This window comes from Meleagris gallopavo, chromosome 7 (assembly GCF_905368555.1).
Source record: "Meleagris gallopavo chromosome 7, MGAL_WU_HG_1.1, whole genome shotgun sequence".
Lineage (NCBI taxonomy): Eukaryota > Metazoa > Chordata > Aves > Galliformes > Phasianidae > Meleagris > Meleagris gallopavo.
This window is the reverse complement of record NC_139410.1, coordinates 18,505,970-18,532,208: the sequence shown is the minus strand read 5'-3', so window position 1 is coordinate 18,532,208 and position 26,239 is coordinate 18,505,970. Positions and strand designations below refer to the sequence as shown.

Genomic DNA, 26,239 nt, shown 5'->3' with positions numbered 1-26,239 from the left:
CAGTACTGCATATGAAGAAAAACTGTATAAGCAGAAAGCAAAAATAAACACATAATTGAGATACAAAAAAAAATCGTGTCTGTTCAGTATCATGTCTTCTCACAGGCTTCTTCTGGGGAAACTGGCTGCCTGTGGTCTGGACAGGTATACACTCCTCTGGGTAAGAAACTGGCTAGGGGGCCGTGCCCAACAGGTAGTGGTTAATGGAGTTAAGTCCAGCTGGCGACCCATTTCAAGTGATGTCCCCCAGGGGTCGGTACTGGGGCCCATCTTGTTTAATCTCTTTATTGATGACCTAGATGAGGGGATTGAATGTACCCTCAGTAAGTTTGCAGATGACACCAACTTGGGAGGTGGTGTTGATCTGCCTGAGGGTAGGGAGGCCCTTCAGAGGGACCTAGATAAGCTAGATCGCTGGGCTGAGGTGAATGGGATGATGTTCAACAAGGCCAAGTGTTGGATCCTGCACATTGGCTGCAACAACCCCACGCAGCATTATAGGCTTGAGGATGAGGAGCTGGATGATTGCAAAGAGGAAAGGGATCTGGGGGCATTGATTGATGCTCAGCTGAACACGAGCCGACAGTGTGCCCAGGTGGCCAAGAGGACCAAAGGCATCCTGGCCTGCATTAGAAATAGCATGGCCAGCAGGAGCAGGGAGGTGATCATTCCTCTCTACTCAGCACCGGTGAGGTCACACCTCAAGTATTACGTTCGGTTTTGGGTCCCTCACTACAGGAAAGACATTGAGGCCCTGGAGTGTGTCCAGAGAAGGACAACGAAACTGGTGAGGGGTCTGGAGCACAAGTCTTATGAGGAGCAGCTGAGGGAGCTGGGATTGTTTAGTCTGGAGAAGAAGAGGCTCAGAAGAGACCTCATTGCACTCTACAACTTCCTGAAGGGAGGTTGGGGTGAAGAGGGATTTGGCCTCTTCTCCCAGGCAATGAACAGGACCCGGGGAAATGGGTGAAAATTGTACCAGAGGAGGTTTAGGTTAGACATGAGGAAAAACTTTCTCTCTCAGAGAGTGGTCAGGCACTGGAATGGCTGCCCAGGGAGGTGGTGGAGTGGCCATCCTTGGCAGTGTTTAAAAGGTGTTTGGATGAGGAGCTGCAAGATATGGTTTAGTAGCTTGTGGTAGCAGTGGTAATGAGAAGATGGTTAGACTAGATGATCTTATAGGTCGTTTCCAACCTTGTGATTCTATGATTCTATGATTCAGTATCAAAGATAAATACTTTGTATCGAATAAAGGTTTAAAAGTCCTTCCAGGAACCGAGATGCAAAATTAAAATTCTGATCATCTTTGAAAAAGACACAAGCCACAAGACAGAAGGGGAGGAGAACACAATGAAATAACGAGCGAAAACAAAGCGAAAATCCCCCCTTGTATAAGCTTCAAAAGGAAGTTTTGCAACACCTCACTGGGAATGATGTGATAAGCATTTCATCAATTCAAGCAAACATTTCACTACAATTCTAGTCAAGCAGTGTACACTTCTGAAAAGGGAAAGAATGCTTCAACAGCTCCTCAGTAAAAACAAGACATTCATGTCTCATTCCAGACATAGCTTTCAGAAATACACATTGCTTAATAACAGACAAGATACCACAGTGGCAAAATTTCTACCATATAGTGGACACAGAATAACTGAAGAGAAAATTCATAAAGAGGAAAGGTCAATACATTACAAGGAAAGCGCTGAACAATCTAGAGTTAGTTACTAAAAGTCACACTAAAGAAAAAATAAATTTCAGGAAGTGATGATTCCAGTGTAATAGTAAAGGATTCTGAATTAATGTAAGCAGAGCAGAGGGGCTGGCCAAATAAGCATAGCCCAAAAGCCATTTCTCTTCTGGTTCTTTTACCAGCACTGGGCCAAGCCTCAGCCAAGGCCAACCCCCCTAGGTCAGGAGAGGGTGACAAGGCCACTGCTTCCATGGCCAAAAGAAGGCACAGACTACCAAAAAAACGTTTGCTCTAACAAATTTCTCAACTCAAAAGAGGCCCTAAATTTTACCCTAAGACTAAAGCTAAGGAAGGGTCAGGCATTTGTCCCTAAAAAATTGACCCTGCTGATTTTTTCACCTTAAGCATCTGAGGCCTAGGTACAACTTATTTTTAGGGTATCATTTAGCACAAGAGTGAACATTTTAAGAACTTCTGCTGAAATGGGCATGTTCCTACAGACGGCTATACACAAATGCAAAGTGGGCAATCTTCTGCAAGAATCCTCAAAACACACTATATTTTATTATTATGGGTTTTACTCAAACTCATTTTTCTTGTATGGACTGAACACATCATGCATACGCCCACACCTCCTACAATATTTCCACCAATCTCTATGATTCCTCCGTGTTGTATGCTCTTTATTTCATCTTATTTCTGTTCTTTTGCTGGTTTCTTAAATATTTTGATTCCTGCTAGGCAATTCAGGTTTAGAAGGCTGTAACCCCGACGAAGTATCAATCATCTTATTTGTCCAAGACATGAGATCTTACAGTCCCAACAGGTTTAATAACAGCAATATGCCTGTAGCAAATACTTAACATTTTATTTGTGAATAGGAAGCCTAAAATTTCCTGCTCTGTACAGAGGGATTTGGTAGTTGAAAAATAAGTATAGTCAATTTTAAACAGAACAAGAAAACGTATGCATTCTTCTTTTCCTTTAGAGAAAAGAGTCTCTGAACAGAGTCTCTGTAAAGAACCTCTGAGGTCTGTAATCAGAGGTCTCTGTAGAGCCATTCCTGTTATTTGAAGAACATATGGTCTACTCAATTTCTTTGAAGAATGTATGTACAAAAGCTTTTATCAGAGAAACAATAGGCCGGGCTTCATTTGCAAATGACAGCCCCTCAGAACAATGAAATGCTAATGGACAGTTATGTTTTCAGATGTTACTCTGTATATTAGCAGTATGCATTATAGGCAAGTCTTTTTCTCGTAGAAACTTGGGGTGCAACAGAACAAGCAGTCAAAAGACAAGTTCTTCTAACAAACTAAAAAGAAGCCAGAACATAACAGCTAGATTACAAATCAAGTATCTATTCTTCAAAGATCAAATGGGATTTTACTTCATCAGGGCAAAAAAGATTAGCAAGGAAGAAATGCAGCCTCTGACATTTAAACTGCCTTTCAGTTAGTGTGCAATGTTCAGCTGCCCAACAACAAAACAAGTCTGATATTGGTGCACATTTTAGCTGAAATTCTGAAGTAACCCGGTATGGAAACAACACCTGACAGAAAGACATTCCACATATCTATTTAGCTACTGAAATTCCTCAGTCCTGCATATATAGCATACTCTAGCAGCACAATAAAAACTTTACTACTTTAAGATGTCTACAGCAAGGAGGAGGAAAAGGTCAAGAAACCACATGCTAGAGCTGAACTAAGATAAATTAAGCTTGTGCTTGAATGTTTCTGATTACTGTGACAGCAGATTTGACTGCGTGTGAAAGTTACAATGAGAAGTCAGCAGCTTTTTCTTCAGATTGCTCATGAGATTCTCTGAGCTTTTTTGTTACTATTTTCAATTAAGTGGGTTATCTGGACATCTACTCCTTTAGAGTACTAGAAGATCTACAAATTCTGGAGTATCGTTTGCCTAAAGCACTATAGAAAATGAAGATGACTGCAAGGTATAAACAAGTGAATAAATAAATATTAAATATATAAGTAAAAGTCAAGCCTGTAGAATTGACTATTTATTATAAAAGCCTTGAACTCCAGTACAAGAATTAAAACTGTCTCAGCTGCCAGATAATCTTTTCCCTTCTCATTTCATAAACTTCAGGCACTAAAATATTCAAGCCCTTCACAAGGTAAGTTTACACAGAACTTTGAAAGCATCCTTTATTTGAAACAGAAATTTCAGTTACAGCCATTCGTATTACTGAGGGCTACTAAACAGTAAGGTTTCATTCCTGGGTTATGAGTTATAAGCTGTTAAGGCCTGTGAGTACTCTGGGAAGAACAGTAAAAAATTCTCAGCGAGAAGTCTCACACATCAGTGACTACTTTAAAGATCATGTCCTACAAAAGGGCAATACATACAAGGTTTTTCAATCCCCACCATTAGAATTACTTTCAGAAATATTTCGTGAAATAAAGCTATAAATAAGAATTGCCACCATTTGCAAGCACTTTAAGCTATATGAGTGACTCAAAAGGAAACAAGAGATCACTGACGTTTCCTGGTATATTTGATTGGACACAAAAAATACTGAATAATTTCTAACTCGTATATTATTAACCAAGCATTCTAAAACTGGATGACCTGCAGCTGCAGTGCTTCAAAAGGAATAGTTAAAAGTCAACAGAAAAACTCGTATACATTGCCCCTACACCAGCTTCAAATACCTTCTAATTTAGCCACTACTTCTCTACCACTGTCATTACCTGCTATTTGTACAGAGCCATCTTCACCCAGAAGAATGTTGCCAGCCTTCAAATCTCTAGAATGTACAAATAAGAAGTTACCTTTATGTAAAGAATGTTCATTTTTATGTAAAAAAAGACAAAACAACTTCATATTTCTTAATTTCACAAGATAGCATTTGAAAGTATTAAAGGCAGAAACAGAAACTGAAGTATAAAATGTAACTTCTTTACAATAAAACAGAGTGCAGAATAAAGTCATGAAGTCCATCTTTATGTACAACCACACATATTGGCCTTGGCATAAAATGAGCAGAATTCAGGGATATGTTTTTAGAACAAATTCTGAGGTCCAGCTCTTTTGCCTCCTTTTACAAATATAACCTCACAAACTTTCAGATCTTTAAAGCAAGAATAAACCCTTACATCCAAATGCTTCACTACTGAGGGGAAAAAAAAAGTTGTCTTTGACCTGTTCATCTTTGAGAAAGACAAATGGTAAATACCATTTGTAGATTTCTCTAAATTTCTACCCAATGGAATTAAGTTTTTCTATGGTATACCATGATGAAAAGCTACTTGAAACTGAATCTGTCAGAAATGTGGTGCATTCTTAAACATCAACTATCAATTTTACATTTCACTCAGATAACTCAGATTAAAAAAAAAAATCTGGCTTTTGGGGGGGGGTTTTAATTGCTTTGGTTTGCTTTTTTTTTTCCTTAATAGAAACATACATCCCATTCTTAATGCACAGGATAAATCTTTCATACATAAAATACCACAAGCATTAAGCTTTCCAAGATTTATTGAAAGTAATTAACATTTTGGTATTGAATATAACATAACCTGCTTCCTCATACATAAAGGAGAATGCATTGAAACAACAAAATAAAATCCATTAATTTTGGGAACATCTCCAACTGGCAATTACTGCGTAAAAAAGCACTCCCTGACCTATCACAGCTTTCACCTACAAAATGCAAGGGTTAAATGAAGGTGTACCATATTCCTTAGATCAGCACTTCAGTGGTATTGTACAGTTTATAAACTAGATATTATAAAAAGGAGAAATCTCACATGTAATAAGGAGCTTTATCTCTTTTAAGCTTCTTCAGAAGAGTACATGGGCAATTCCCAAATATGACCTCAACGGGTCCTGTTATCTCTAAAAGCTGATGGATATTCCTTCTGCAGCAACATCAGCTTAATAAAAAGCTACAAATTAAGTTTTATGACAGATCTTTGGAATTCCAAAGCAGAATTCTTTATTTCTCTGTTTATCTCAATTTTCTCTCTGCAAAAGGAAGAAGCTTCTTTATTTACAAAGGCAGTTCATTTATAGGATAAGACATAAGCAGTGCACCGAAATAACTATTACTCTGCTACCACCATTTTCACTTCTGTCTGCAGTGATTTTTTTTTCCTCCTCTCTTGTAAAGACAAGACCTAGAAACAGAGAGCCCCTTGCTGGCACTTTCATAAAAAGGCAAATTCACTACAGCAAAATTAATCAGGGAGGTGAAAACACAGCACTTCCTTCCAACTTCCAAACAGTGGAAACAACCTGCTGATCATTATAATACGTGCATATAGATCACCCAAGGGCATCAGCACAATTTATAATGAGGAAGCCAGCAGAGTGAGAACACACAGAAGAAAACAGTCATTTAGATATGTATACACCAAAATGTAGTTTTCATATCAGTCCCAGCTTCACTTTGGTTGGTCATAAAGAGACATCTGTGCAGTGGTATTAGACAATACTGACTATAGGGAAGAAATACATTTCACATTTACACAGAATTGTCCAATTGCCTCAGATAATGAATGGGTTTATTATGCAACACAATATACAACTATAAGCCACAGATCACACCACAAACTAAAGTAAAATTAAATCTCTGGAATACCAGCAGTTACAGGAATATAGACCAATTTTTGCAGACTTAGTGCAGCACAGGCCTATCTTAACTATAAAAAGGAAAGAGAATAAAGTAAAATACAAAGTACTAGTGACAAACTACAGTCAAGATTAACAGCAGCTACCTGAGCATTATCATTTAAGAATTACTGTTTGCATTCAAGCAATAGAACTTGCTTAACCAAAAAAAACTGCAGCTGACCAGTATCAACAGCACCCTATACATTCAACTTTGAAAATATTTTTCACTGTATGTGTGCTCCTACCTGTGAATTTGCCCATTCTTGTGCAGATAGTCTAAACCTTCCAAAACCTCCTTAAGAATTGTTGCTATTATGGGTTCTTCAAGGACACCATTTCTGTGCTCTCCTCTGTTGACAATATACTTTATTATATCAAGCATTGAACCTACATTGCAAATCCAGGTAAGAAAGAAAATACTTCAGATTCTTGAAAAAGACATAATTCTTCATTCTCTCCTTGTTATTTATTTTTTCAGCTAACTAGTTCTTAGAATAAAGCACACCATACTTTCATTCAAACGAAAAACAAGAGCAATGTTTTTTACCAACAATATGGTAAATGTTCATTAGGAAAACCTGCTTGATAAGCTACAGATACAAGTCTAAACTAAATTTAAACAGACAAAAGCACCAAACACATTTCGGTTTATTATCCAACTTATGTTACAGTTCATGAATTTATGATGTATGATAAACAGGCAGCTGCAAGACTAGGAGATAATCTTTGAAGACCAATGTTGTCTACATTCCTACTGACATGTAGTTTGACAACAAATTTCAGTTATCGCTATATCTTCTATCTATCCAGGCACTTTTCAACACTTCAAAGTACATTCCTCTCAAAAAAAAAAAAATCATCACTGGTTCCTCTCAGTGCCTGCTTTTGAGTGAATAGAACAAGAGAGCTGAATAATTAAAACAAATGTGATGTAGGACTGCCCCCCATGCTTTCTAGGATAATGATACAGATGTCTATTGCCAACAAGACTAATTTTGAAGAACACCATGTGGCAGCTAGGACCATCTTATTTTGGATTTCACTTTTCCAAGCCTAAAGTGCATTCAGTTTAGTCCCTTTTGCTTCTTCCAGATCCATATAAAGCTGTAATCTATTTATTAATACCACAAAAAACTGTAAAAGGTGTTCAGTTAGCTTAGGCAATAAAAATGATTCAATATGTGTAAGGCCTGTCCTAGGAAGGATAAGGAACTGGAAATATATGTGGGTTGGTTGGTTTGTTTTTTTAATAGAGGGTATTTGTAACTCCAAAAAAATGCCATATTGACAGAAGTGACTTAATTCTCACCATTACTTTTCCAAACACAGCCTTAATATGCAGTCGTAACAAAATGATTTAGAATAAAAAATGACAACAATTTGATCAACTGAATTAATCACAACAATTCTTAGTATGTAATATCAATATACATATACAGTCTTTTTAAGCTTGTACAGTCTTGCTTTAACATTCAGCATGTCTACATCTTAGGATCCATCCTATTAAGATTCTCTTGACCCCCCTGGCTTGGTTTAGGTTAATTAACTCAAAGAACACACATTAGAAAATTTCATACCATTTCCCTGCAGCTAAACAAGTAAAAGAAGTAACTTACCCCCACTTAGCAGCTTCATAACCAGCCAAAGCTCATCCTTCACCACAAACGATGTGTAATAGGTCACCACATTGGGGTGATTGCATTGACTCATTGCTTGAATTTCTTTCTGTAAGAAATACAAAACCCAGCATAACACAGACAGCTATCAAATGTGCTTGTGTGAAGTAAAAGTTTAATTCCAAAGTGAAATACTACAACAGAACTGAAGTATGCAAAGAAGATGCATTCAGGCTCTGAAATGTTTCAATTTACCTATGAATCTATATGCAAGATCAAGTATTATTGCAAAGAACATAAGGGATGCTTGGCCAGGAGATACAGTTATAATTGCAACAATTTTCTTCTGATATCAGCTGAGAAGTTATGTTTAAAGTCCCACATTCTGAATGAGCAGTGAAGAATGAGCAGCCTCCAATAGATGAAGTTGTGAGTACAGGCTGGACAACAGAACATGAAGGTGCTCGAAACCCACTGCCTTTCCTGTTCAAAAGCAATACAAAAGGATAGAATGGGAGCAGGAGGGAAAGAAGGACAGAAGGACAAAATACACAGAATCACTGGCCTGGGTCTGCTTACTATGTGATGGACAGATAGTCTACATTGCCAGGCAATCAAACAAATAGAATAGGACAATTACAGACTGAAAGTCTAAGGAAACAATTGAGCAGAGGAGCACACAATCACCAAAAGATACTCAATGATGTAGCGCTACCAAGTAATGCCATTTATGACACAGCTGTATGCATTAAAAATGACAGTCTCGTATCTTTCCTTTCAAGTAAGGCTTTTTCCTATTCAGTCTTTCGTGTAACTGTTCTGGTTCACCTTTCTGGCTGTTCTCATTGTCCCGTCAACTCCTAACACAGAATCCTCTGAGCTTCCTCTGAACCTCAGCATCGGGCCTCAAAGCAGCATTAGCATCTACAGCCCATCCTCTTTCTCCCTCCGTCTCTGGCCACGCAACCCTAATCCATCCCTGGCATCAGAAAATGTACTCCTGGAGGGTGAATCATTCCAGGACTCAATCCAGCTAAAAACTGAACTCTTACCCTCCCTCCCTGAAACGTAACGGCTTTCAAGTGACTCACCAGCACTCACTTGAGGCTACCACTAAGGCAGTCCAAACTAGGTGGATTAAAAATGCCCATAGATGCCATTTTGAACTTTCAGCCTCATTTCAATGACTGTTTTAAAAAAGTTTTCAGGGAGTTATTTGCAATGCACTCAAGATCACAGCACCTTTACAATAAAATGTTAATTACAGCACTAAAAATTTGTTTCATCTCATGTCTATTGGTGAGTACTGAGTCAGGCTGCAGCAGCTTACATTTCAGCTAGTTACATTGTCAAGAGCCCTCCTCTCCAGACAGCTTCTCAGACCCAAACAACAGCAGGATGAATGCCTGTATAGCCACCTAACTGAACAATTTACAACATAGCTTTTTGGTTTTTTGTTTGTTTTGAGCTGGGACATAACAGGCAGCTAAAAGAGGAAAAGAAATCCACATGGACACAATTCCCTTTCCCAACAGATGCACCAACTTAAATGCAAGGGAAGTTACTGCCTCGCGTTCTCAGCTCAGCTATCCATACCAATCCCAAGTATAACTCTCCCATCCCATATTACTATTTCATCCCTTATACCAGTTCATTGCATTACCAGCACAGGGAAAGCAATGACTGTTCACAAAGTCTGCCTGCTGCTAATGAAACGTGCTTTCAATGTTTTGGCTACATGCACCAACTGGTGGCAAAAGTGAACTATTACAGTAACCATGGCCAAAGGTACTTTGTATCTCAGCATTGGTGACTTTTCCCAAGTGAGTATTTGGGAAACAAAGTAGAAAGTAGCCCAGGAGGGAAAAAAGGGATTAAGTTTTGGTGGGAAATAGTAATCTGTTGAGAATAGTTGGATGGTTGGGATGTTTGGACTTGATGATCTTGAACATCTTTTCCAAACTAAACAGTTTCATGATTCTAATTTCAAACACTCAGTTCTGTACAGCCTCTATCACAGTTCAGAAAAGTAAGCCTCCATAAACGTCAGTTATTTGGCTGAGGCCCATGTTATGCATGAGTGAGAGAGAAACATTTACTTAAAACATACAGCCTGAGGAAAAGTTTGTAGCAGAACGTCCAGGTGAATGCCCAGAAGCAGTCTTCACATCCACACAGCTTTAGACATTTGAGCATACCAAAGCTAGAGGGGCATTTAAACTTTCAAGTATTTCTCATCCCTCTGCTTCTGCGCTTCTTCCTCCTTTGATCTTTAAGGTCTTTTCCAACCTGAGCACTTCTATGATTTGTGCTAGCATGTGTTTGTGAACTGCATCAGGAGCCATGCCTGGGTTAACAGCTAACTTCTTTTCAGCCAGATTATTTCTGGTCCTGTTTCACTGATCAGCTGCACAAAAATGTATCTGCCTAAGGGCAGGTGAGTGACACAGCAATAAGCAACCACAAGACATCTACTTTTGGTGCTAAGCTATAGCATTCATGGGACCAGCCTCCAGCTCCAAGTGGCCAGGCAGATGACACAGTTCTATAGGTGCTTCCTGAGAGGCACAGACATCTGCAATAATAACCACTCAGAGATTACTCATTAGTCATTCCTTGGTGAAAGATAGAGATCTGGAAATAGCTGTGTAAGGGTGTTTAGATAAAGACTTCACTTTACTGTTACTGATCAGCTCCATGAGTGCCATATTTATCTGACAGTACTCCACTGTAATAGTTAAGCCTTGTAATGGATACAAGAGCTCCCCTTCCTGATCACATGTAACACTCAGACTCTCTTAAAGTCCACACAACATATAGTAGGCTTACTACTGTAATGAACATACAGACATTTCCAAACAGCATTCCATTCACACTCTCCTGAGCATCTCAGAGAGAACACAGACAGTAAGTCATTCTGTGGATGCGTGTCTTTTTCTCTTGCTGTTTTTTGTTGAGTTTTGTTGTTACTGTTTTTAAAAGAGGAGATATGGGGATAGAAGAAGATATTCTTGTCAGGACAGTACTAAGGAGAGGAACTTCTTCCTTGGCTTTTGGGGTTAAGTTACATTTAGCTTACAATAGTGAGAACACAAAACATTGTAGAAAACAGAGTACTGAATTTCAAGAGTTTGGCCGTAACTTAAGTATTATTTAAATCCCCCTGCCTTTCCCCCCCACTGCTTTTTCTATCTTAATTGACAATGGCCCAGAACTTCAGTCTGCTTATGTGGACACCAAGCTTGCTGCATTTTCCCATGGCTCTGAAGGCCACAGAGCTCAGAACACGAAGGATGCCTTTGCACACCATCCAGAAGTACTCAACAGCAGAATTACATTAAACAGCATGTTCAGAGGGAACTTTTGAAGTACCCCAATACTAACAAAAACTGATTAGAAAAATAAGTAATTGAGAACTGAGCAGACTCGAAAGCGTTAAAAAACAAGAGCATTCTAAACACTTAACCAGCTGGAACAAAAATGTTAGCAGGGCTATAACAGTTTTGAAAGCAAATTATTCCCTTTCTCAGAATAACATCATTCTTAAAGAAGATTTAAGTCTCTATTAGAAACGAGTCTGAATAAGAACACTTTCACTGAAAAAAATAGTTTTCTATGCATGCATATGTATGTAAGAATATATAAAATTTACAAAAGAAATCATATATGGCCTTTTTTTCCATTCTGCTAAACAGAAACTGATAAAGAATTTATATTCAGCTCAAAAAAAAAAAATTAACTAATTAAAAAAAGAAAACAAAATCAGAAATCAGCTTTTGGTTTTTTTTTTTTTTTAAAAAAAAGCTACCACAGACAGTTGTCTTCATACCAAAAGGAAGCAGTATGGGGCCAGAAATTCACCAGACAGTGGAGATAACTCAGCAGTGAGAATACCCAAGTACTTGTAAAGGTAATCATTTACCTTTTTTAATCTGGTAACTAACTGCCATCATCTCTCTACACAATCCAGATACCTCTTTCAGAGTTTCAGCAGTTTTGATGTTTTAGTTTTTTGTTTTGTTTTTAAATCTGTTGCAACTTTTTAGTTACCATTATTCAAATTCTGATCAAATAGACCCAGTGTTTGACCATACTACATTAATTAATAGTTTTGCTTTTAAAGAGAATGTTCTTTATGGGTTGCAGTAATTTATAAATCATGGCACAGCACTTCACCTTGGACAGAATTTATCTTTGAGGTTTTTATCTGAGAGAAATCTCACTACCTCAGAGATAGCTTCCACTACCACAATCTCCTTAAAAAAGAAGAAAAAAAAAACAACACCCCATACAAGCTATTACATAAACTGAAGGCAAATGCCATCAATCACCAGGGGAAGAGCATTTTGGGTCCTCTACTTAAACAAGCCATTTTTTCTGAAGAAACTGGATGGACCATACCCTCTGTATCAAATTCAAGATATCTTTTGCACTGGCAATTCCCTGCTGAGAAGATCATTTCCTTCAGAGGCAGGAATTTCTGCATTAGAAAAAGCCCACAGTCTCTAGGCAGAAGTATAACCTGTGGAACAGAAGAGAGTATTCTCACTTTTAGAATGGTTTTTGGTTCTTTGATTCTTGCTATGCTGCCTATACATAAATAAGCAACAGTCTTGTAAGCACCTGACTAGGAGCAATAAAAGTAACAGTGGTTTGGAGTTTTTTGTTTGTTTTAGACTTTTTGTTGTCCTTTAAAGGGAGTTTTGTGATTTTGCCTGGATTGCCATGCAGTGCAGAAGAAACAACCTCGTAAGTCCATTACAGGTGCCTCCCTCCTCTGATCAGTAACCCAAACAACCAACATTCCTTAAATGGTTTGCAATATCCTACTGGATAAATATGCGTTATTAGCTGTATGAAGAGTTTCCTTGTGTAGATAGCAACGTAGCCATTCTTAGTTTCCCCCACAAGATGTACTATAAAATACTCAACAACATTTTTTTCCCCCATTTATAGTGCTTTAAACATTAAGGAGACCTACTAAATTTGGCCTTGATTTTTAATCAGCGTTTAACAAATGGAAAATATATATCTTTTCTCACTGTTGAGAAGTGAGGGACAACCAAACAGTAATCTCCTGAAAAATAAACATCTAGGAAGCAATGGAAAAGATTCTTCCTACATTTCTCAACAGTTGGTTATTCCAAAGGGATTCAAATCTGTACTTGTTTCTGCAGCATTAGGAAAAATACACATTAATACAATGTATTTTAGGGAAAAGACACGCATACGTTAGGTTATTTTCCAGTCCTTCTCTTACCCTGCATAGATTTTTGCCCTCACTTTTAGACCAAGCAAATACTGAAATGGGGAAAAAAAAAAAAAGAAAAAAAAAGAACACCCCCCTGGAAATACATTTCCCTTCGATTTACTTACAAGTAACTCATCCATACTGGTTTGGCATTTTTCTAAGTTGATCCTCTTTATTGCTACACGCTCTTGCCGGGGTTTGCATAGTGCTGCCTGTACAACTGCTGTAGCACCACTACCTGAAAAGGGATTGAAAAGAAAAGAGACTTAACAAAATAGTAGTTTAAACCAGTGTCCATTATAAGAATCTAGCACTAAAAGAAGTAAGAGGTTGACCAAAGATTTTAACAGTACTTTCTCACACACATATCTTTTTTCTGGGAAGTCAGCTTAAACATTTCTTAAATACAGAAGAAAAATTCTCTACCTCAAAGCTTCTGTTCCATACTCCACAAACAAATCCCAAGATGACAACTTAAAATACTGTGCGTACTTACAAGTCACACCCACTTCCTATATGCATTTCATAGAGTTTGGGAGCCATCATACCTTTAGACACATCTGTGTCAATCAAGAACATAACTTTCAGAGTTAACATTATTTTAGTGTTAAATAGAGATTCTGGGCTTCATCAAATGCTGTGATCTTTGTTGTTTCAAGTCAGCCCCTGATTAGCAGGTTTTTGTTCCCACTATGCAATGGAAAGAAAAAATATCATTGTAGTTCAACATGCCCAACCTTCTGTAGTTTTGTGTGTTCCTGCTCATTCATCATGATAAGCTTAAATCCAACAAAAAGCATGCTGATTCTTGCAAAGAGCACAAGAGGCATAAACATCACACTAACAATAAGAAGGTATATGTTACATCTCTATCACATGGTCATACAATACAGAGATAATGCTTGACAGAATTGAACAAAAATACTAGGAAAAACATTAAATAATTATTATTTTTAAAAAGCATGATTCATGAACAGCAATAGGAAGAAGTCTTGTTGCTTCTTTCATTAAGCACCCACTAACTTAGCCCCGGTCAGTACCACCTCACTAAATTAATCAGATGATTGCAACTAGTATTTCAAAAGAGTTGTGCCCTGTTCACACACCTTACTGCCACATCACGTAGAGCAGTGCGTGCTTCCTCGAAGTAATTACATCATGCTCAACCATGCAGAAATCTAAAATCCTCCGATGAGTGGTTTCTATCTGTAAATCTATTTCAATATCAATTATGGATTCCTGGTACCTCACTGAGTTGAGCCACCTGCTATACTAGCTTGCTCAGACATTATGTTCCATTCATCCTCAGTAATTGGCATGTCCTAGAAGAATACAAAAAGTGAACAAAAAGCCTTTTGTTGTCAAGATCTACCAACGTGGATACAGTTACCAGTTAACTTAAAAACAATTGGAAGCTTTTCCCTCTGCACATCTGAAAATAGCACCAGCAATACTTCATGATTGAAAGTTATTGTCCATGTTTTAATTGCTTAATAGCTCTTTGCTTAGATATTTCTATATATTGTTAATTTGCATGTTTGGTGTTTTGGTTCCTTCCACTCCCTCAGTCTAAGCAAAGCTTTAACTCGGCATACAAGCTTTATTACAAAGTCCTCATCTCAAATTCTCCACAGGACTTGCTAATCATTCTTTTGCAGGACTTTCCTCGGTGCATCTTTTCTCCCTAAGCCAAGGATCATTTGCAAGTAGCAGATCTTCACTTTCAAAATGGTTCATATACTATTATCACATAAAAGACAAGCAGAAAAAGTACAAAGATAAGTTGTCGATCCACATCAGAATGAAATCCTGCCTGCTTCCTCAAGTTAAAATACAAATAATAAAATACAATAGAATAGCCCTGGCTCCAGAGTTTTCAACAAGAAATGAGGAGGATGTCCACCAACAACTGGGGGGATGTGCATATGGCATAGAGCCTTGTTCTGATCCCCCTGTGCACACAGGCTCAGCAAGGCAGCCTTGCTGAGGAAGCTGTAGCTATGTCTCAGAGGCCTCATGGTGCCCTTTGTGAGGGGGCTCATCACTATCTCTGCAGCCCGGTACAGCCCAGTGCTCCACCAGCAGCAGGACCACCAGGATGCTCATGCTGCAAGAGGGCAGCGACTGACCAGCCCTCACTGCCTCCCATCAAGGGCCTCCTGCCTCTGGCCCAGGCTGCTCCGCCAGTCCTGCATGGCTCAGCACTGAGGAGCTTCCCAGAGTACTTCGTGGGGGACCCAGGCACTTCACCACAGCCACTTCCTCAGAGGAAGAACCACCAGAGGAGCCAGGGCAGATGGCAGCAGCAGACTCCTCTGTCCTGGGCAGCACCCCCAAAAGAGGAGGGCCAACAGCAGCCCCCTGGACTCACTTCCACCATGCAAGAGGTGGCACCAGAAGCATCACTACCTGGCACCCCCTGGCAGCCAGAGCACAGTTTAGGGAGCTGCAAGACCAACATCAATCTCTCAGTCCGCTTCTGAGAGAAAATAAAATAATAAAAAAAAAGTCCCTGATATTGACAAGGCAGTTGAGGTTGCTGTCCCTATCCATGCTGTTTCTCCCTTTCCTGATTCTGGTGAAAGCCACAGAATCGTACATTTACCTGCACAACTAGCCAGTCATGATGACAGTGCTAATAAAACAAGCATAGGCTGCAACAAACAAAAGATGGACTCGTGTTCTAATAATAATAATAATAATAATCCAATCATCAGGATCCTCTCATACTGCCAGCTTCTTCAGGCTGCAAATAGTTAACTTATCTGCAGAAAAAGTAGTGATCTTTGTTCTTGGTTGTGTTTGTTGCTGTTTTAAGAAAACGATGAATTGAGATTCACAGAGACATAAAGCTAATCTGATTTGTTTCTTTCTGAAGATTTATCCCTTTCTTTTTGCTGGCTAAGTAATAGCTGGCCAGCAGGACAATGGCAGATAAGGAATGCCACGTTACACTATGGAGGAGTGATCAGTTGGACCAAAGGACCAGGGAAATAGAAAATAGAACATTTGTTGGAGGAACCACCCTCAAGCAGGACTGTTCAGCATTTCCTGAATCACAGCATGCACAAGAAAGTCAAGAGCCACTTCCAGTGGAGACAGCAACACTCTTGGTGTTTACAGTGCCCCTAAGATTTCACCAAGTCCTGCCTGCACCTATTGGCTGGTCAGAAGGAACCACCCTCAGGTGGTTTCCCTAGTCACTTCAAAGGAAGGCAGATGAATAGAGAGAAGTGGCATTTACAGAAATTCACAAAGTTGTAGAGCCTGACCTCAGCATATTCAGAACCATAGCCAGTAAAAGTCCAGGTGCAAGCCATTGTTACTGTATCTGCCTTAGCTTATTTTTGTTGTGTGCTGCTTCAGCCCCTCCAGCCAAGAGAAGTACCACCATCCAGGGACTCAGTATTGATCTCCTGTGCCACCATCCTATGCTGTGCTATTGTTCAATTTTCCATATTGAGCAGCTGTGTCATAACTCAAACCCACACCTCAACACCCAAAAACGTAAGAAAATTTTTGCCACTTCCTACCACCATCCAAAAAGCTCCTTCCTTAGAAAGCAACATCTCCATCTACACCAGGATGATAAATAGAATATTTTCCTTTGAAGGATGAGCCCGTTGTGCATCCCAATCTTATATGCTGACAATATGATTTTATTTATTTATTTATTACCCCTGTCAGCACCATAAAGGCAACAGCCTGGCTAGCACTTTCAGAAGAGAAACATACAGCAACGACTTCATTCTTCCTGTTCTTTCAGGAATACTGAAAACATTATTCAATATCCATATAAATCCAGACATTTCAAAAGAAAAAAAAAAATCACACTGGAAATGCTTCTGAAAAACTGCATAAGAAAACTGATTCTCATTGCGGGACCACAATCCCCTCATCAGGTTATCATCTGAACTCTACTTTATGCAGCAGAATAAAATGAAGATTTGCTATTGGAAATCATATCTTCTGCCCAGAAAAAAAAATAGCTGCTAAGAGAGAATTATTACTCATTTCTGAAGTAGCACTATAAACAAATGCTGGTGTTGATTTAGTTGGTTAGCACATTTTATTGTTTCTCATTTAGTTTGGAAGTAAAAACATGGAACAATTCTAATAGAACAAGGACATGAACGCAGTATTTTCCTAGTCTTCCGGATGTCGTCACATAGTACATCACTCTCTTCTTAGAATGGAGCAATCTACCAACACAAAAGCAGTATTGCTACTGCAGTCATGAAGATCTCCAGTTAATACTGCATTGCTGAGCTACAAAGCATCTTCTGCAAGTTCACAACAGAACATGCTTTGCTAGATCTGGAGTTTGTCGTGGATGCATGCTGTAAGCAAAAAAATTACCTATTTCTGATACCACTTCTCATGAAAAAATAGAAATGGCAAAGCAATCTAAATGCTGTCATGACAGTGACATTATTTATCTTATTATTAGACTGAAGTAGCTCAAAAAAAAAAAAAGGAAGAACACTATGCTAAAGAATAAATAAGTTTAAGTTCTGTCTACATAATAAAATGTCAACAAAACAAAGAAGTGAGGAGGGACAAGTAAGTTTATAAATCAGTTGTGATCTTTCTCAACCAGAATATGATCCTTCTCAGAAGTCTAAAGATACAGCCCAATTTGATGATCTTGTTAATTACACTTTTTTAGGACAGAAACTACAATCAACAAGTAAACAAAATATTTTTCTGGTCTGCTAAATTAACTATTTTTGTACCACTATAAATAAACAGGTATACTTGGTTCACAGTTTGCTTACAGCTATAATCAGTTATATATTGATTGACTGTTAAGTAAGTCCTCAGACATTCAACATTAAGATCCATGATCTTTAAGATCATAAGTTCACAAGATATCTGAAAGCAAGACCAGGAACACTGAAAACATTCCAATTCCAAAGGTACATTACCATAGCTCAGCTTAACGATTATGTTGTGAAGTTTTTATTATACCAGCCTTCTAGGACATCCTGAAGTTTCACCTACAATTTACCTCTAAACAGAGCACCTCCGAGGCACATACATATTCACGGGAATAATTAGACTAATGAAACAACTCAAATCATTAATTGTAAAGACAAAGGATTAATGGAGACAGCTAATTTACCATACTGAAGTTTCACCAAGTCATTGATTAAAGTCACGTGCTTAGTCAAATACTTAGAGTCAAAGGATTGGTAATATTAACTCTATTAATGTCACAAACTTAATACATCCATTAACAAATGAACAATGCTGACTGTTGAAAAATTGCATCCAACAATTCTTCAGAGAAGCTTTTAAAAACCTACCATTGTTATCAGCATTGCCAACGTCTCAAAAGCATAACAGAAACTCTCAAGGAAAGCTACCGGTCAACCTAAAATCAAACTAAACGTCAGAAGCATGCACAGTACTCCATTGAGAATCATCTTCCCCTTTGCTGACACTGTCTTCTGAAAGAGAATCAGTAAATGACCTGACATGGCAGCTACTTCAAGAAATATCTAATTCCTCCCTTGGTGTCAGGTAACCTCACAATCACCTGCTTCTCCCTATAGACTGTCCCAGGTTTTTCCTCAATAATACATTTTCTTTCCCATTGAAGGGTCTTTTTTCCCCATGACTACTTCACAGTCTAGCTCTGTACATCTCAGGTACATATTAGATATGACAGCATGGTCTTCAGCAACAAGTACAAGTGCAGGAAGAAGAGAGAAAGATCACACTGCTGCCACATGATCCTAGAGTTCGTGAGGAAGAAAGACAGCAGCCAAACACTACAGATGAAGACAAAAAAAGAGAAAAGCATTCAACAAGTTCTGGTTGCTCTTATCATGGTCTTGGTAGTGCCAACTCACAAAACACCATACCATGCAGATAGAGACAGACAAAGAAATAAGAGTTTAAAGCATGTTCTTCTCTCAAGTATTTCACACCAACCAGCACTGTCTCTTTCTGCCACTACTGGATGATACTTTTTAACATCCAACAAGCTTCAGCTGAGCTATTCTTATGCACAAAGACCTTTAAACTTCCCAAGAAATGGAAATCTAGCAGAGTTGTCAGGATTTCATCCTACTAGCAAAACTACATTAAAAACATTCACCAATTCAAAAAAGCTATTTCATCAAGTTTCATCTAGTATGACTTCATTCAGGAAAAAACATATCTTGTAATCTTGTAATTTTGGGGCACCAGAAGTTTTCTAGCATGGTATTTATTTTCCAAGTTCAATAAGCAGATTGCTCTGCTACTGTTCAAGAGCATACAAGTGATTTCAGCAAAGGCAAGAAGTCATCAAGAGTAACTAAATTAACTTTACTTTTAAGATCCATTCTTGAAGAGCCAAGAATTGCTATTATTATTATTACTGGAAAGAAAACCATCTTCCATCTACCACTGCTTTGCAGTTCTGAATTATTTTGGAAAGAAGTGGAGAGTGGGAAGAAAGAACCAGAAGAGTCTGGTTGATTTTGGTGTGAGGAGTCACAAAAATACAGCCTACATATATGGTCACATACAAGTCATCCACGTCTCCTTCTCACGGATAACTTAGTTTTTTTCCCCCTCAAGTAAATCAGAACAGACGTGGTTTTGTTTCCACTTAACAAAGAGGAGCTCCACTTGACAAGCAGATTCTGGAAAAAGCAACTGGTCTCTGACCTAAGGTAAGTAATTCTTCATCAAAAAAAAAAAATCACAGTACAACAATTCCGATGTTTCAGAACAACACATAAATGAATGTAGAATTGCTCTCTCAGGTCTCAGCTTGGCCTCAACTATCAAAGTATCCTTACAATGCTGGTCACAAGTAGCTGTTCAGAGATGCTTCAGAGATGCACAGCGTTGCTGTAAGGCTTAAAGAGAATCTAAATCATGCAATCCCTTCAAATTTCCATACACTCTGCAGCAGAACCGTTCTTCTTGTGGCACTCAACTCAAGTAGCTCCTGTGGAGCCAAGGATTTCCAGGTCTCCAAGGTTTTGGACATTCTCTGTAGGAAGAAGCTGGGAAGTAAGAGAGAAAGCAGAGAGGCACGAGATACAAGCAAAAAAGTGACTGACAGCTTCCAAGAGCAAGAAACTATAGCATACATTCTGTAAATTACAAATATGTATTACTGTCAACTGTCTTGACATCTTGAGCATGTTGATTACGCATTCCTTTTTGTTTGACAAATTATAAACAAGATTTGCTGGTTACTTGCAATAGCAACAAAACCAAAGTGAATTATACATTTTTTTCTTAATCCCAATTCTAATAAAATGTAATCAAATCTCCTTTCAGACAAGTTTGAATTCTAATTGCATGAGTTATTAAAAGAAAGTTACTGTATTATATAACAAAGTTAAATCACTCAATCACAAAGCCAAATGACTTGGAAGCAAAAAAAACTACAGCTCTGTCTGCAGTCTTGGTGTTTCTAATAGAGAAAGTTCATTTTCTCTCTCTCTCTCTCTCTCTCAAAAAAAGACCAACACAACACAAAGCTCTCTTCCCCAATACTGTTACTATCATGTGTAGACAAGTCAAACAATTAACAGAGCTCTGCAGAGCCTCATTTGCAACACAGCACTGGGGATGTTCTAAAAGGAATTTTTAAATTGTACAATGACCATCTTCACTCTGACAATGGAATTAAAAGTCACTCTTTTTAAATTAAAAACTGGAGATTTAACATTTTTTACTTTCTTCAAATGGTTATTAACTGACAGAAAATCTTGACCAAAGTCAGAAAAGCAATATGAGACTGAAGCCACAGCACAAGTAAGGTAATTTCTAAATGAGTTGCCAATATAAAGATAATCCATCATGCGTAAGTAACCCTTTATTTTTCAATTAATTCTGCCTGTTTTCTAGGGAAATTATGTTTCCAAGTCAGTTACAGAAGAATATGCAAAAAATGTAACTTCACAGCAGGACGTGGCAGCCGTGATATAATCCGTGTCTCTGTAACAGAAATTTCCCTCAAGTCATCAGCAGTCTTACAGACATTAAATTACATGCAGGAGGAGAGCACTGTCTGCAACAGTTTTACAAAAGCAAACCAAATCAGTTGTTTATAACTTCAGAGATCTTTAAAAAAAAAATTTGTGCTGCTCTGTCTCATCCACTTGATGTAACCCATTACCATTAATTTTAAGACTAGACCATTTTCACATTTTTATGTTGATTATCATTCAAACACTTGCTCTGTACAGATTCCTACTGCTTCTGAGGAGGAATAAACCTCACTTGTTACATCCAGCTTACCAAAAAAAAAAAAAAAAAAAAACACAAAACACAGAACCACTAAACTCACTACACACTTTCACTCAGTGGCATTAAAACCAAGCAAAGGTCTCCTAGATCAACAAAACTAAATCTAGCTCTCCCTTATTAGCCAGTATCATTCTCATCTCTAACTCCTACTGGAGAGCTGCTTTGGATTCTCGCTGTCCAAACAGCTAGACATCCCCTTTTAGCTTCTAAATAGATAAGTTTACAGATTGCCTGGACAAATCTGAGTTAATGAGACAATTTCCTCAACTCTTAACTCTACCCTCCACATTTATAGACAGGGATGGCAATGATTTCTTCCTGCTGCAGTAAAGATCTGCGTGTAGGAATAACAGGAAGACCCTCTTGTTTCCAACAGAGTAACCACGTGGCAAGTCAAACAGGGAACCTGATCTGACTGAAAACCAACCCAGCAGCAGAACTAGTTTTCTGTCAAATCAATGAGTTCCTTTCAGCAGCTGCCTGCTGGAGCAGATTAAATGCATCATGAAACTGCGCACCAAGAGTTCACAGAGAGTTGGCTAACCACCACAGAAATAAAACACACATGAAAAAAACATCTCAGAAGAAGCACTACTTAAGGCCAGCATTTCCTCCTTAACAGGCACTTGAATCTCTTAAGAGTCACAGAAAATAATCAGTAGAAGAAAATAATCAGTAGAGAAGGGCAGGAAAAAGAGTTGTATCATTTGATATCCATACCACATGGCCTAATCCTTCACAACTGCATTTGGCCAAACACAGTGAGCAACATGAAAAGCTCACATTTGCACAGAGAAAGGAGGAAGAACTTCTCCAACCTGCCAAATCCACAGACAGGATGGAAACAATCTATGTGACTAATAATGATTTTAATTTTCCATTCTGTGACCACCATAGAAAACTAAATGCCTTCTAAAGCAGTCAACCAAAATGATTTTGTCTGTGTACTAATTGCCATATGATACAAAGCCTATTTTATGAAGTGTTATGATCAAACATCCTAGTGCACCTGTCCCCCCACAGAGATGCCCCAATACCTTTTTTCCCCCCCCTCATTTAACTGGCAAACGGCTGCTGTAACTGAAGCCATCCCTGAGGACTCGACCCAGTTCCTGGGGGAGATGTGGGAGGTGCCTGCCACAGGTGAAGGGTTCTCTCCAGCCACTGGTGGCTGCTCAGTTTCTCACTGCAGCTAACCCTGGTGCGGCTGCTACAGGGGAATACAATCCAAGCTAGAGCTGTATTATTCCTCCCACTCTCCGATAAAAGCAACGCTTTAGGAACCCCTCATTATATCTATTAAAATTAACAATTCTGGAGATGCTGGATGCATGTTATTTGGTCAACTGCACTGAATTTACAAGTTTTTTTTGTGTTTACTGTTTTTTAACAATATCAAGACAAAACTTGATCACAGTGGTTTCCTATTAAGGCAAAAAAAAAAAAAGCACAAGATTTAAGTCACAGTACAAAATAAGTCTCAATAACTTAGCAGAAGCTCAATACAAATCAGAGAAGATCACCACGTGCATGAATTGAATATATGGTTTATGGATTATATGGTCGCATATCCAACATGACCTCTATTTCCTCACTAGGCTTCGCTTTAATTAAGGAAATATTGATATCTAACAGCACACATAGGTACCCAGCAATACAGTTTCTCCTCAGCTACAGATTTGCCGCACCAATAAGCATTCATTCATTCTAAGGGTAGGTGCTAAAGTATATGCTTATAACATTTCTAAATATATTAAATGTAAGAATTTAAGCACAAAGGAGCAAGACATTCACCCAGAAAGCTCTCACTCAGTCATTTTATGAAAGATAACTCTCACGACTCACCCTAGGCAAGGCTTAATCCAGCACTTTTGGATGCTTTTCTTAAACAAAAACTAGTCCAAACCTTAGAAGAGAGTTTGATCCTCAGCAAAGATACAGCTTATATGGGTAGAATCAATTCTGCTTGGTCAAGTCCTATCCATTCCCGTGCTGAGTAAGAGCAGCCAACAAACCTGCACTGGGGCATTCACTGAGTCATCCCAGCACCCCTCTCTAAGGTAGAAGACCTCAACTGTTTTGTTTCTGCTTATGGAAAACAGTCTGCCTGATGACAAAGCTGAGTGTGCACAACCTGCAGCCCCAATCAATAACGCGTAGTTCTTGCTGCCATCAGTCTGAAAGCCACGAGCAATTGCTGTGCAATACTGAAGACAGCCAACAGCACCACCAGGCAAGGCTCCCGTGGGTTGCTTTTTTTTTTTTTTCCCCCCTATTTAAATGGTTTGAAAGAGTAGCAATCCCAGTCTTAGGTCTGGCCTGTATCACCTGCAGCATTTGCTCAAAGTTCAAAGAATCACGTACAAACAAAAGCAAGTTTTCTCAAAGTAGCTTCCATTAGCAACAAGCAGTGGCCAGGTCAGAAGACGAGAAACTTCCCGCTGCGGGGACTGCTAACAGCAGTCACATCATCACAGAGCACATCTCAGGATAACACAACCCAAGTACACAGACGGAGATGGAGCCCATCTGATGCGCGCCGGATGGGCAGGAACGAAGCACGCAGCAGGAAGCCCCTACCTGTGGGGCTGCGTCCCACCGCCCTCCGGGACAGAGGTCTCTAGGAGGGACCCGAGCGGCGACGGCGCGCCGAACTCGTACGCGAGCCGGCATACACGGGGGCACAAGGAAAAAGGAAGCGTGCACGACAGCAGCGGGTCTATGAGCGAGATACACCTCCCCCAGGGAACCATCAGAAAAATGCAGACTAATCGAAGCGGATGCGCGTACATCTGCGCGCGCCGCGAGCCACGCAGCGCACCCGCAGTTCCCGGGGTCCCGGCGGAGAGCGGGGGGCTCCGTACAGCCCCGAGGTGACGATGCGGCACAGGGCAGCCGCCGGGCCGCACCGGGCGGGGCGCGGCCCTTTCTAGAAGGAGCCGCCGCCCCCCGGGGCCGCGCCGCCCGCCGCCGGGCGGATAAAGTTTGCGGCAGTCTGCGGCGGCGCCACTGCAGCACCGGGCGCGTACGCTGCGGTGACCGGCCCCGGCAAGAGGGACGCCGCTAGGCCCGGAGCCGGCCGCCGCATCCTCCGCCGCATCCCCCGCCGCCGCCTCGGCCGTATCGCCGCCCCGCCCCGCCCGCTCCACTGACCGATAACCTCCTGCAGCTCGTAGGCGTCCCTGCAGATGGGCCAGCCGACGGGCGGGCCGGCGGGCGCCGGCTGGGGCTGCTGGACGTGGACCGGCGACTCGCCCTGCTCCGCCATGATGCTGCCGGAGCGCCCGGGCACCCGGCGACCTTCTTCAAACTTCCCTTCCAGCAACACCTTTCGGCCGCGCTCCCTCCCTCCCGCCCCGCGCAGCCGGCCGCCCGGCGGAGGGAGGAGGCAGGGCACCGAGGGGGAGGAGGCAGAGGCGGGCGCCGCCGCCGGCCCCGGCCGCTCCGTTCGCCCCGCGCCGCCGAGGGGAGGCCGGGCGGCCGCCGGCGGACCGCGGCGAGCGCTCGGCGCTGGAGGTCGCTTTCACGCATCCCCGGCTCGGGGGGAGCGGCACGAGGACCCCCCGGGCGCCGGCCGACCCGGCGGCTCGCTCGCTGCCGTCCTCCTCCTCGCGCATCCGCGAGGCTCCCGGCGGCGCGCGGCTGGAAGCGCTGCGGGCACTCGGTTGAGCGCGTGCAGGCCGCGGCCTGCGGGAAGAGCCCGGGGCCGCTCCGAGGACTTGGAGGAAGCCCGATGCGCGGCAGGGATGCGGGAAACCACCTGCTCGGCCAACTGCGCCAGTGCACAAACGCTTCTGGAGAACTTACTTCAAGCATATAAGCATTACTGCCAACAGCATCACTGCTGCGCACTTGTCTTCAAATTTGAAGACATGAGCAACCATTTGGTTTTAGCAGCTGCGGGCACTGCGGTCCCACAAAACAGTGGAGTGGCTGCTCACCTCAAGTGGCTTTACTCAAGCAAGGAAGCAGTGCTGCACTGCTACATGTCAGCACAGGCGTAGCCTCACACCCACCAGGCAGGGTTAGCACACAGCTGGGAGCTGTTCCCATGGCCAACAGAACTGAGGGGTCTAAACCGAAGCAGATGTGCATTCATCTGCACACACCCGCACATCAACTCTTCTACCTCTTCACATGATAGGAGACAAGATTGAAGAAAAAAAACAAACAATCCCTGAGCAGAAATTCAGGGACTTAATAAACTGATATTAATATAGCATAAAATCGTTTGGTTTTTTTCCTGCCATCTTAGCAGTCACTCATATAGTACCAGCAGGGTGTTACCTACTATAGTCTCACTCCTACTTTAAAAGCTTCATATTTTAAAATCCATGAGATTCAGAAAGCGGTAAGAAAAGAAGTTTAACTGTAGATTATTTTAAAGTTTCTCTTCCTACTGCAGTAGGGGAAATATTGATGGTAGGTAGACGGTTGGGCTAGATGATCTTGGAGGTGCTTTCCAACCCTAGCGATCCTACAATAGGGATTTAAGGTCATTGGAACTGATGATGAAAACGTGAGCTGAAAATCTCTCAGAGCAAGCACTGATTGATGTCAGAACTGGATCTCAAAGCTGTTAGTGATTATGTGATTTGTGCTTCCTAAGTTGGAAAAGACCTCTAAGATCACCAAGTCCACCCCATCCCCACCTTGCCCACTAACCACATCCCCATGTGCCACATCTTCACATTGAGCCAGCACCTCCAGGTATGGTGACCCCATCACCACCCTGGGCAGCCTGTGCCAACACTTCAACTCTTTCTGAGAGAAATAATT

At 40.6% G+C, this 26,239-nt stretch overlaps 1 protein-coding gene across 4 annotated transcripts in view; it reads right to left on the bottom strand.

Moving 5' to 3' along the window:
* STK39 (serine/threonine kinase 39) overlaps window positions 1–24,862 on the bottom strand; it is an 86,082-nt gene extending 61,220 nt beyond the window's left edge. For 2 of the 4 annotated variants that reach the window (XM_085227971.1, XM_085227972.1), the window contains exons 1-5: window positions 24,614–24,862; window positions 13,324–13,436; window positions 7,948–8,056; window positions 6,577–6,718; window positions 4,408–4,463 (exon numbers count right to left, since the gene is read on the bottom strand). In XM_085227971.1, the coding sequence (XP_085084097.1) occupies window positions 4,408–4,463; window positions 6,577–6,718; window positions 7,948–8,056; window positions 13,324–13,436; window positions 24,614–24,728 (535 nt within the window). In that variant the 5' untranslated portion in view covers window positions 24,729–24,862. Of the gene's footprint in view, window positions 1–4,407; window positions 4,464–6,576; window positions 6,719–7,947; window positions 8,057–12,348; window positions 12,470–13,323; window positions 13,437–14,304; window positions 14,325–24,613 lie in introns of those variants that run through there. The other 2 variants (XM_085227973.1, XM_085227974.1) reach the window with 2 other exon arrangements.
* Window positions 24,863–26,239: the final 1,377 nt, after the last annotated feature.